Source organism: Cotesia typhae, unplaced genomic scaffold (genome assembly GCF_013202065.1).
Source record: "Cotesia typhae breed Kobodo isofemale line unplaced genomic scaffold, CoteBio_Ctyphae contig_5, whole genome shotgun sequence".
NCBI classification, from domain to species: Eukaryota; Metazoa; Arthropoda; class Insecta; order Hymenoptera; family Braconidae; genus Cotesia; species Cotesia typhae.
Window position 1 is genome coordinate 11,062,875 of NW_027423757.1, and position 12,621 is coordinate 11,075,495.

General features: G+C 31.7%; 2 protein-coding genes across 3 annotated transcripts; one reads left to right on the top strand and one right to left on the bottom strand.

Moving 5' to 3' along the window:
* Positions 1 to 2,516: 2,516 nt before the first annotated feature.
* LOC141530650 (uncharacterized) lies at positions 2,517 to 5,294 on the bottom strand. Its single transcript, XM_074247877.1, has 4 exons — positions 4,497 to 5,294; positions 3,736 to 4,332; positions 3,266 to 3,549; positions 2,517 to 3,194 (listed from the first exon to the last, which is right to left on the bottom strand). Exons 1-4 carry the CDS (start codon positions 4,516 to 4,518, stop codon positions 3,054 to 3,056), a joined length of 1,044 nt encoding a protein of 347 aa, XP_074103978.1. The 5' UTR covers positions 4,519 to 5,294; the 3' UTR covers positions 2,517 to 3,053.
* A 1,555-nt stretch (positions 5,295 to 6,849) lies between these two features.
* LOC141530806 (uncharacterized) lies at positions 6,850 to 9,371 on the top strand. 2 transcript variants are annotated; one of them, XM_074248132.1, is made up of 5 exons: positions 6,850 to 8,079; positions 8,157 to 8,303; positions 8,386 to 8,515; positions 8,656 to 8,833; positions 8,904 to 9,371. In XM_074248132.1, the coding sequence occupies exons 1-5, from the start codon at positions 7,998 to 8,000 to the stop codon at positions 9,090 to 9,092; spliced, it is 726 nt and encodes a 241-aa protein (XP_074104233.1). In that variant the 5' UTR covers positions 6,850 to 7,997; the 3' UTR covers positions 9,093 to 9,371. The 2 variants fall into 2 exon arrangements, with proteins under 2 accessions (XP_074104233.1, XP_074104234.1); XM_074248133.1 differs by having other exon boundaries at positions 8,386 to 8,512.
* The last annotated feature ends 3,250 nt before the right edge of the window (positions 9,372 to 12,621 follow it).

Consider the following 12,621-nt stretch of genomic DNA (forward strand, 5'->3'; position numbering starts at 1 on the left):
ACAGTGGGATGCATACAACGTACGATGCAGCTCTGGCGAACGCGTTTTCACATAGGAAGTGGAAATGCATTGCACGTAACCGGAGCTGTTCAGTACAAGAGAGGCGTCTTTCAGGGAGATTCTCTGAGCCCTCTGTTGTTTTGCATCTCACTGCTGCCAATATCTGTTGCCCTCCGACAAACTCGTGGGTACTCTGCGGGGCCACCGAGTGATCGAGTATACTCGATCACTCACCAACTGTTTATGGATGATATAAAGATATACAGTGCCAACAAAGATCATCTACAAACGGCCCTCAACATCGTAGCAGAGTACACACGAGATGTCGGAATGTCTTTTGGGTTGGACAAGTGTGCGGTCGTATACCTGGCGAAGGGTAAGTGCTCTGATACGGGTGGAGATGTCGAATTAGTGGATGGGAGCGTCTTAAGAGAATTAGACGCCGGAGAGTTGTACAGATATCTAGGGATTGAAGAGCGGCGAATGCATGCCGTCTCTGAAGTCCGAACAACTCTTCGCAGCGAGTATGTTAGGAGACTCCGGAAGATCTGATCATCAGAACTTTCCGGCAAGAACAAAGTCTCAGCTACTAACATGCTCGCTGTCCCGGTCCTACTTTGCTCTTTTGGGGTCCTGAAATGGCCTCGAAATGAGTTGAAAGATCTCAACATCAAAACCCGTAAAGTCATCAATATGAATCAGAGCATGCACCCTAACTCATCAGTCGCCAGGATGTACCTCTCCCGGAACATCGGAGGGAGAGGATTGCAGAGCTTGGAGCCGCTTCACGATCGTTTGGTTCTGGGTTTAACATACGAGGTTGCCAATTTCACAGCAGACGAGGACGACTTCCTGATGCAATTTGTTCACAGTCATGAAAATGCGCGGAAGGGATCGTTCTTGTATAAGGCAGCAATCTACGCGGCAAACACCTTAGGTCTCGGAGAAATAAACGCTCTCATTGAACTCCCGAAAAAGGAGTTCAAGAGCGTCGTCAGGATAGCCGAGGAGAAAAAACTCCTCGGTGAACACATGGACAAGTCCATGCACAGCGTGTATTTCAAACACGTCCGTGACCATGGCTTGTCCACCCAGCTGACATTCTCCTTCTTGAAGTCAGCTGGCCTGATGTCCGAGACCGAAGGGTTTATATTTGCCTGCCAAGATGGTGTTATCAACACTCTCGAATACCGTAGCAAGGTACTCCAGGCGCAGCTTCCGGACACGTCCTGTCGGACGTGTAAACAACATCCAGAGACGCTGATGCACCTTTTGTCGGCATGTCCTGTGCTTGCAAGAGGTGCCTACATACAGCGTCACAATGCTGCCCTGCGAGTACTCTATTATCATCTCAGATATAGCTACGGTATCGATGAGACACCAGTGCTGCCTTATCTGCCAGGAGATATTCCGCAGGTTGTTGAAAATGAAAGTTCCAAAATTTATTGGAACATACCATTCGCAACAACCCGGCGGATTGACCACAACAAACCTGATATTGTGCTCTTCGACAAGGATACTCGTGACATTTATGTCATTGAGTTTTCGGCCCCAGCCGAATACAATATCTCGGCCAAAGAAGAGCACAAACACCAGATATATCAGGATCTCCTGTTTGAAATTGGCAAAATCTACCCAGGTTACCGTGTCAAGCTCGTCGTTTTGGTTGTCGGCGTCCTTGGAGGGATGAAACAGTCTTTTGTGTCTTCACTTGCGAAGATACCGGCTTGCAGTTCAGCAGCCGTGTCTCTAGCAGTGCGGATGCAAAAGGCTGTCATTTTGGGATCCCTGCGTCTACTTAGGCAAATGAATGTGGCCTGCTGCACTCACTAACCGCCTTGTTGTGCGAAGTGGTGCAGCAGTAATGGATGGCGCTCAGGCTGGGCCCTCGGAGAGTCGGACTCCGGGGAAAACCCCCCTGAGCAATTAATAACAAATAATAATAATAATAATAATAATAATAATAATAATAATAATAATAATAATAATAATAATAATAATAATAATAATAATAATAATAATGATAACTAAGAACACAAATGATAATTTTAAAAATAAAAAAAAAGGTACCGCGGCGGGCAATTAAATTTCGGCATTAAATGAAGCCAGTACACCGGTTCGGTTCAGTGTTGGGCGCAATGGCACTTGTAGGGTTTAGGGTTGTCTCGTGGCTGAGGCTGATGGTGGATAGCTTTACCCGAGCCGAAGTAACATACATATATGTTATATTCATAAAGACATAGGTGGATTATGTACGTGTAAAAAGTACCTTAACAGGAACAGCTGCCCGGAAGAGCCGACCACGACACTTCCTTCCTCTCTTCCTTTCCTCCATTTCCTGTCTCCTGCTCGACATTCTGTCACGCCCTTGTATTAAATCCCACATATAATATCCCAGACCAATTTGCTCTCTTTTACACTTTGTTATCTACACTCTGAAGTCCGATCGCCAAAACAATAAACATTTTTCGATCCTCCATTCATCGGGAATCAGAATGAGAATCGTGAGACCTGACCAACCTCGATGGTTACTAGGGTGATTCAAAAAAAAAGAATATTTTTTTTTTCGTTTGGTACTCTGAAAAATAGGTTCCTAGACACCTCTAAGAAAGCCTCTCCAAGCATGAGTTCTTAATTGTAACGGGAAGGTCCTCCTTCTTACAGTTTTCTATTTTTTCTTATTATCAGATAGAAAAATTTATATCTCGCTTCCAACTACTTGAAAAAATATCTTGTTCCTTAGATTTTGTAGGAAATTGAATGCTCTACAAAAAAGGTCTCTTACGATTTTTTCGTAAACCCAACCGTTTAAAAGATATTAACGGTTAAAGTTTGATTATTTTTGGGAAAATTTTTTATTTCTTATGAATTTTATAACTCAATGAAAAAAAATCATTATGAATGATGAAACTCATAGTTTTGTAGGAAATTTACTGCTCTATAAAAATGGTCTCTTATGATTTTTCGATCAAGTTGAGCGTTTACGAGATATTCATCGTCAAACATCAATGCATATCAATTTTTCTAGTTTTTGATCAATAATTCGAAAAATTTCAATTTATTCTGTGAGTTTCAAGGAAATTTGCAAAATCTGCACCAGGACGTTTGAAAAAAATTTCTTCTTGAGGCATTTCTCCAAGGAAAATCAACGACAATTCCAACAATTCTTTATAGTCATCTCGGGGTTGTAGTAACTATCAAAAACAATTAAAATTTTGTCAGAAACAAGAAAATTTTTTTTCTTAAAATCGCAGTTAAATCATACCTGTAAGAATTGTGCAATTAAACTAGATATTTCATTTTTTTTATCCAAAATGATATCAGCAACAACAGTATCTTCAATTCCAGATTTATAATTAGTTTTATTTATTTCATCCCATGATTTTTTAAATCTTCCGAACATTGGTACGTTTGGCCCAGATGACACAGGCCAATATACTTCAAATGCACTTCTCAATATGATCTCAAAAATGTGGTGACGACATGGTAACCATATTAACTCTCTTCCCAAAGTCTTTTCAATTGCCTTACATGTACCGTTATGAATTCCTGTATAAAGAAAATAGATAACTATCGTTAAATTTAATATTTTCAACAAATTGTAGATTATATTTAAAATCCAAATGAGTAAATAATTCTCAATAATTTCAAAAGTGAAATTCAGTAAGCAATAAAAATTAAACTAGAACGTTAATAATTAAATATTTTTAGATTAAATTATCATTGATAAGTTACCTGTATTAACTGCCGTCGTGTCAAAACACATCGCCTTAACATAATTAGTAATACCCCATTCACTCAATGTCGATAAAATGGCTGATGTTTGATTGTCTGCCGTCCCAGAATTCATTTTTGGAACCCCAAGTAATTGTTCGGTACCAAATGCAGTTAAAATAACTGGTAGCCGTTCCACAGATTTTGATCCAACAAGGTCATTCAGCATTTTTCCGTCCCAATGCATAACGTATTTATCGTGTGTCTTAAAGTTGTCATTAAGTCCTTTAGCAATGTCTTCTCTTTGAAGCATACGAGCTCGTTGAATTGAACTATAACTGAGCGTTGTATCTTCAATTTTAATACCTACTGCTAGTAAAACCGGAGCAATAATAAACATCGCATTTCTACTGCTGACATTAGCTCGGTCGAGTCCAAAAATGACTTCAGGAGTTAAGACATCAAGTTTTGCTCGTTTTGTCGGAATTGGAGGTTCATACTCTGAATCAGATCCAAAATTTGTAACTCCACTTAATGTATACGTAGAGAACGACTCTGATTTTTCACTTGGAACAATCGCATGACTGGTAGACGGTTGATCTAAGTCTGGAATAAGATCTGTTTTATAAATTAAACGAAGAAAATGTATAGAATTTATTCATTTTGATGACAAATAATTAAGAAAGGACTCCAAAAATTGTCTAGTCAAATGTCATCTAGTCATCTATGAAAAGTTACACTACTACCTGACTTTATAATAATTAAATATCTCAGATACTTACTACTCTCATCTATTCCCATCATAGTTGTGGTTAAGTTTGATACAGGTACATTATTAGAAAGAATCTCTTTATGGGTACCGAATTTTTGATCCAAATACAACTTTCTAATATTATCATCAAGCACTTTTAAGGATTTTTCGCTCACAATGTCGAATAATTGTTCAAGATCAGTCTGAATTTCATTTCCTTTTGGTTTTGCGCTGAATTCTTTTTATCGAAATTTTTTTGTAATTTTAACCATTGACTGTGATAGCGAAGAAATTTTTGACTGCATTAGGAGCTCCACTAGTTGGAATCTGATTTTTTCTCCACAGTTCAATAACTTGGTCAACTGAATTTTTAGCACTTTGTTTGATTGAATACTTTAAAATTTTAAGTTGGTAGAAAAACACACGCATAACCTCTTTCACTTTTGGTAACTTACGTTCCGAAATTCTTTGTAGAGGTATTCCGATAAAACGTATTTCTTTATTCATTGTAGGTTAATTGATGATAAATAAATTTATGTGATGATTATAAGACTTATTTAAAATGAATTATTTTATTACGTATTCAAGATGATCAGTTTTAGGAACACTGAAAATACGGTATTAAATGGGTAGATACTGAAGATAGTTGAGAGTAAAAAACATAGATGGCGTTAGTTTCAGAAGACAAACAGAAGAAGAAATGGAATTCAAAACAAAAATCCCCTCGAACGAAAATTTTATGTATATTTTGTGAAAAACAATTTAAAAATACGCACTGAACAAATTTCATAATAATAAATGACAACGCGATTAAGATTTTAAATTATTAAAGATAAAATAAAAAAATATTATTAGAATAAAAACTTTCAAATGAATTTTTGAACAGAAAACATCTATAGGAGTTGCTTTTATAATAAAAACTCAAATTTGTCTAAATTTCCTTGAAACTCACAGAATAAATTGAAATTTTTCGAATTATTGATCAAAAACTAGAAAAATTGATATGCATTGATGTTTGACGATGAATATCTCGTAAACGCTCAACTTGATCGAAAAATCATAAGAGACCATTTTTATAGAGCAGTAAATTTCCTACAAAACTATGAGTTTCATCATTCATAATGATTTTTTTTCATTGAGTTATAAAATTCATAAGAAATAACAAATTTTCCCAAAAATAATCAAACTGTAACCGTTAATATCTTTTAAACGGTTGGGTTTACGAAAAAATCGTAAGAGACCTTTTTTGTAGAGCATTCAATTTCCTACAAAATCTAAGGAACAAGATATTTTTTCAAGTAGTTGGAAGCGAGATATAAATTTTTCTATCTGATAATAAGAAAAAATAGAAAACTGTAAGAAGGAGGACCTTCCCGTTACAATTAAGAACTCATGCTTGGAGAGGCTTTCTTAGAGGTGTCTAGGAACCTATTTTTCAGAGTACCAAACGAAAAAAAAAATATTCTTTTTTTTTGAATCACCCTAATGGTTACATACATTTATAAGTTATCTATTACAATGTATACCTTTGATCCAAGTAAATGCATTTATATAAAAATCCAATTAAAAATAATTTTTGTGCTTTTTAAAAATTACTTAAATTTTTTTTAAATATTTTTGAATGAATGAATTTTTTTTTTTTTAATTAAAATTAATTATTTTTTAATGAATTAAAAAAATAAAAAATCTAGTCGAAATGAAAATGGTTCCTGAGTAGTGGAGAGACGATAATAAGTAATTGTCTGGCGAGCAATTTTTACGATTGCACCGACACTTTGGCTGCGGCGTGTCATAACTTCCCTATATACCTGTCATTCAAGTGTCACACACGAGAAGGGAAGAGGTGTGTTGCTGTTTCTGTTGGTTGACACGTTTGCAGGGTCGCCGCTGAAATATTGGGGTTGCCATATTTCACCAGTTCCTAAGATTGCTAATGTTAATGTTGAATGTAGAGTTTCATCACTTATCACCATCTCCTTAACAATTTATATCAATCTAATTAATTAATCAAAGTATTCAGTGCTTTTCAGTGAATTTCCGCACTAATAAAGAAATTAACTTAATTAATTAAATTCATAAGAGTCAAAATCTTGAGCCAAGAATACAATTTTGAAGAAAATGATTTTCTTGAGTCAAAAAAATAAATTTTTGAGGTAAGAAATTATTCTTGGTCTAAAAATGTATTCTCTGGACTCAAGAAAATCATTTTTTTCTAAATGGTATTCTTGGCTTAAGATTTTGGCTCTTGAGTAAAGTTAATTTTTTTATCTGTGCGACAATAAAATCACACCGAAAAAAAATTGACTTGAATAAAGAGAAAAATTCTCGAATCAAGTAAAATTTACTTTAAACTAGAAAAATTTCTTACTATAAGAATTTTTCTACTCAAATCCAGAACTTGAAATTTTTCAAAATTATTTACTTGATTCAAATAAAGTTTTTTTTTATGTAGCGATTCTGCATACCGAGATTTTGATCATTATAGTCGCTAGTTAGGCAAAAAATATTGAAGAAAAAATGCGCTCTATATTTATAAAATCTTTTTTTTTTTTACAACCAAAACCTAAATTTCACGGTTTACGATCACACATTAGGCGGTAATGAGCTCAGTTGTCGAAGTTTTGTGACTCAAAGCGACGCGAATATGGTGGAACAACAGTATGCGATAGATTATCTTGGATCTTGATGAACATACTTATGGCTTCGACACACAAATTTAAAGAATTTTATGTTTTATGAGCTTATTATTATATATTTACACGCCTATGTAAGGTGCCGAATAACTTTGTTATAATCGTAATAACACATTTAGAATTTTCTCGAAACTTTTCGACTTATGCGCTGGTAATTTTGACTTGAAATTTTTTATCAAAAGAATTTATCATATTTTATAACTATAATACATTTAATGACCAATAAAACAAACTAAAAATTGTCCCAATGGATTTTTTGCTCGAGAACAATTTCGAAATTGATTAATACTTTCTCGATTATTATTATTCTTTCTATTCGTGACAAATATATAGAAATCAGAAATGTCTCAGTACACTTATTGAGTGTTCAATTGTCAAACGTGAGACTCGTCTGCTCTAAAATAAGACATAAATTCCAAATTACAATATTTTTTCAACCAAAACAATATTTAGTTTCTTTCTAGTGTTTAAAAAATTTTACAGTGTTCAATTAAATTTTTTTGTTAATTTTTTGTAACCGACCGGTTGATTTCTGTGTAACAAATGGACGACATTTACATCGCTCCTCGTTCATTCGAGTTAATTTTTAATTTGATCAATCCAACAAAACTTTTAAAATTACGCAAAGTGCATAAATCTTGGAGCTTAATAATCAACGATTCAGATGTTTGAAAAAGATTATGCTTGAGTAAAAAATTAAAACCAATTTTGCACTAACTATTGAAACTAAGATTCCCCCTGATAAAAAGTGAAGAATATAAAAATTTATCAAAAAAAACTGAAGAGAATTATTCCTGCTCTACTCACGATGGAATTTTCCTTTCAAAAAAGCCAATCATATGATACGTTCATATTCTTATCTCCCTTACATTAAGGACTACGATAAAGTTTATTCAGTCTATAACTGTTTCAGTTTGTTAGGTTCGCGAAATTTTTTTAATTGCTTATTCAAAACTTTTCAAACATTTTATTCTTGATTACCTTTGTAATTATCTCAGGTGAATACCTTGCCTACATAATTTTTTATACCGGAGAAGTGAATTTGATTAACATAAAAACTGAGAAGCAATTATTAATAAGACCAATTTTTCTGGAAGGTTCTTATGAACCGCCTCAAGTTAACCGTATCCAAATTTGGCTGACTGGTATGATTATTTTTTGTTGTGTTGCATCGACGGTAAGTATAAAAATATTTTTATTAACTTTAAAGAATAATTTATTTTTTAGAAGATCAAAAAATATTTCTCGTGATAAGTTGGAAGAATAAAATTTTGATTTTTAACGCCGAGGATGGCAGACAATATGTGACACCTCCAGTTTTTACTGATATGGATCGATATTACCGGATCGTGAGGTAGTGGTTTTCACTATAAAAAAAATTTCATTCCTGCCTTAAGGGACTACGATTATTAAATAGATTTTTCTCCTAAGTCTAATTAACTTTCTTACCCGTATATGATCAAACTAATTAATTATTTATTTATTAAATTCTCCCAGCCGACGATTTGATAACGAGGTTTTTATTGTCGGTGTTGGAAAGGACCTAAGGTTGCTGAATTTTTTCCAACTGGAATTTAGTGATCAAGATGAAATAATAGCCAAAGAAATTTTGCGCATAACTCAACCAACTGGCTTTGATTACAGATATGAAAAACTTTATCATGAAAATCGGACGGTATATTTTAAATGCTTTTATTAGAAAATTAATAAAAAAATAAAATTTAATGAAAGAAATTTTCTTTAAGATAATGGTTGTGTTTGATGCAATTCCTGCAACGGTGGATGAAACGGATTTCAGTGAGAGATTTTGCAAAATAACAATTGTCAGATTACCGAGATCGATTACACAACCAATAAATATTGACACTCGTGATAGACGTTACACAATAACGCTTTTGCGAAGATTCTTCAATTCATTAATAGTAAAATTCTAGCATATATTCATATGTAATAAATCAATTGTTAAAATGATAATAAAATTTTTTTGTTGTCAATTAAATTTACTCCTTTCAACAAAATAAGTGCAAGTAAATTTTAAAAAATATTTTCTATTTACCCGGTGTATAATTTTGACATCCGGCCTATTTTTTTTTTAAACTTTTACTCAATAATTTTTGCTTCTGCGGCATTTCTATGGGAAACCGTAGCAGTCGCACCCCTGCGAAGAAATGCGCAAATAATATAGATTTAATGCTATTACACCGCGCTGACATATGGCGGTATCAAAAACACTTGCAATATGGAATGAAAAACACAAGTCGTGTTTTTTTTTGTGTCTATGCTTAAATATTTTTCGCGTTGAAAATTCCCACGATTAAATTTTATTTATATAAATAATGATAGGCAATATTTCCTGGTTATTGTTTGCAAAATCAAAACCGTTGAAATTATTTACTAAATATATAATTTTGTTTGCTGCGTGTATCTATTTTTTCTTTTTTTTTTTTTTTTAAATTCGCATAAACTACTACTAAGGCCGTGAGCGACTACGGTAGGGGGTAAACTTTTTGAGGTTGAATTCGTTTTATTGTTTGGGCTGAATAATACACTTTTTTATCTATTTTATACATTTTATTACCTGTAATAGTAAAATGATGATGAAAATATTTTTTTCTTAAATTTGACATTTTAAAATTAAATAAAAAAAAATTTTAACCATACTTTAGTATCAAAATTTACTTTTTTATTTAGTCTAACTCTTTTTTATTGGAGAAAAGAAAATTAAGAGTAATTAGTTAAAAAAAAGAATATTTACACCTGTTAAAATAAAAACTTGTACCTAATAGTAAAAAAAGCAAAACCGACAATCTTAATTTACCTCAATGAGATCTGAGTACTCTAGAAATCCATTGAAAAAGTGTTACACAAATAAAGTTTTAAATTTCCCACAATCTTGCCCGACAAAACGCCTCTTTAACCTGCCATTGTTCTTCAAATTTCATAATACATTACACATTATACATAATACATAATATAATAAAATATTTGGCTGCATCTGCATGCCGTTGAATATTCTTACCCCTTACTTGAAGTTTGAGCGCTGTGAACCGGTTCTAGGGCTGACCTGAAAGATATTATTGTTGTCCGCACAATGTGAATGTGTTTTTGACTAGTATTGAGTGAAGACTGGAGATATAGATGACAAAGGGATTTTTTATTGCGACACTTTTTGATAATATCTATTATCGTGATTTTATTAGTACCAACCACCCTTATTCTCTATTCTTTAATTCTTTATTCCGCCTAATCAGTTTTAATGCGTTTAATTTTTCACTCTATTGTAAAAGAAATCAGAAAAATAGGATAGATTATTTTAAAAAATAGGGCAAAATAATTTATTAATTATTCGATTGAAAATTTAAGATAAAAAGATTGAATGGTTTTTTTTTTTATTATTTACTGTGACTCATCAAAAATTATAAAATGCAGTTTGTACAAATATGTACATAAGATTTTTTTTATAGTAAATTTATACCAATATTGATCACAATAGATCCCACCCATGAAATTTTGACAGAAGGTTCCGTCATCGTATTTTTTTTTGAAGAAAAAAACAGATGCACTTTATTACCTAATTCATTTTTTAATTAAATTCTTTATTTTAATTGGGGAAAAAAAAAAAAATATTTTTTTATTCTTTAATAAATAAATTATTTAAATAATAAAAAATTGAAACATAAAATTTGCACTCTTGTTTTAAATTTTTAGACATTTTTGATTTTTTTTTTAAATTTCTAAAAATAAAATTTGAGTCTAACAATTATTTTTTAATTTTAATTAAATTTAATTACCGTCTCAAATTAAAATTAACAATTCAATCAGGTTGATTAGCGTGACTCGGACAACTTCAAACACAAATCCATATTTTTATTAGATCGCCACCGCTGAAAATATCTGTATACATTCAATAATAATAATAATAAAGTAAATGGGCTTGTAGCCCCAGTATATGCATAATACGATATTGGCAAGAGGAATTGAATCCCCTTCTGTATATACTATAAGTACTACTGGCGCTGTGTGCCCATTTCTTAATTAATTAATTCTTAAACCGGAGGAAGAACGAAACCAGCTTTTGGTCATTTGTATACATGTATCGCATTAATTTAAAATAAAACGGTTTGTTGGTTTCTTGAGCTCATGTTCTGGCATCACGCGCCCTCGTTTTGCAGCTGCGTCGCCGAAACTCGGGCAAATATTATTTTCTAGTCAATTGCAATCAATTTTTATCATTCACAAAACTAATTTTATACATTATTTTTTTTTTATTAACACATTATTTTAATAAAAAAAAAAAAAATCAGCAGTAAATTCTAATAAAGGTAGTTTGATGTAAAAATTAAAAACAAAATAATTTATAAAAATAATTAAAATTTTTTTTATTAAATTTTGTTTGTATTGAATTAATAGAAAAATTTATGAGAAACATACAATAGAAGTCTAAATTTCTGGGATGTCGGTTATCGGCCGGTTCCCAGGTGGTCTAGGGGAGTGATTCTTTGGAATGTGTCGAATACATATACATATATAGAGGATATATAGAAAATAATTACAGGAGCGGCTTCTATTCGACTAGCTCATCACTCAAAAGCACACTTTACGTTACACATTACATTAATTTTAATAATTTACAGCGCATGTAGATCTGCTCAGCTGCTATATCGGAAAGTTGATAATAAATGTGTAATATTTTCTTAGAATCATTTATATTGTTTTTAGAAAACATTAATTATTTGTTTTTTATAAAATAATAGATAAAAATTTAACCTTGATTCAAATAAACATAACCTTGGATCTAGTTCAAGGAAAATTACTCAATTGTATATCAGTAGTTGTAATTATATTGAAAAGGTCAGGTTGGGATAAGACTCTAACTCTGGCGATGCGGGTAAAATGACATTTATTATGGAATCCACAATATTTTAATAAATATAAATCTAATATTCAAGGTTTGAGAGAACCCGTATTTATTTTCACGGACACTCTATACTCTTTTACAATTGTACTCGAGATAACTAAACTGTTATTTTTAATTTACATTACGAAGATAGTGGAGAAATTTTTAAGCGAGTTATTTATTTTTTTAATTGTATTCTTTAGTATTTTTATTGGTTCTTACGGTTATAGGGGTAAATAAATTTTGAGTTTCGGTGATTTAATTTAAATAAACACAGTTGTAGGTCATTTTAAATAATGTTCTGTATATCTATAAGACTTTTTGGAAAATTGACAAATTTTAAACTGGCAAAAATTATCAAAACTTATACTAAAATTTCTATAATTAAAATTTCGGTGAAAATTCGCTCTCTGATTTTTTTAAAATTAAATTTTATTAATTTAAAAATGTTATTTTGGTAAATATTTATTTACAGCTCCAAATTGATTCATTATATAAATTTAAAAAATATTAAAATTATAATTATTAAAATTTTTTTTGATTTTTCAACAATTAAACTTAATTAA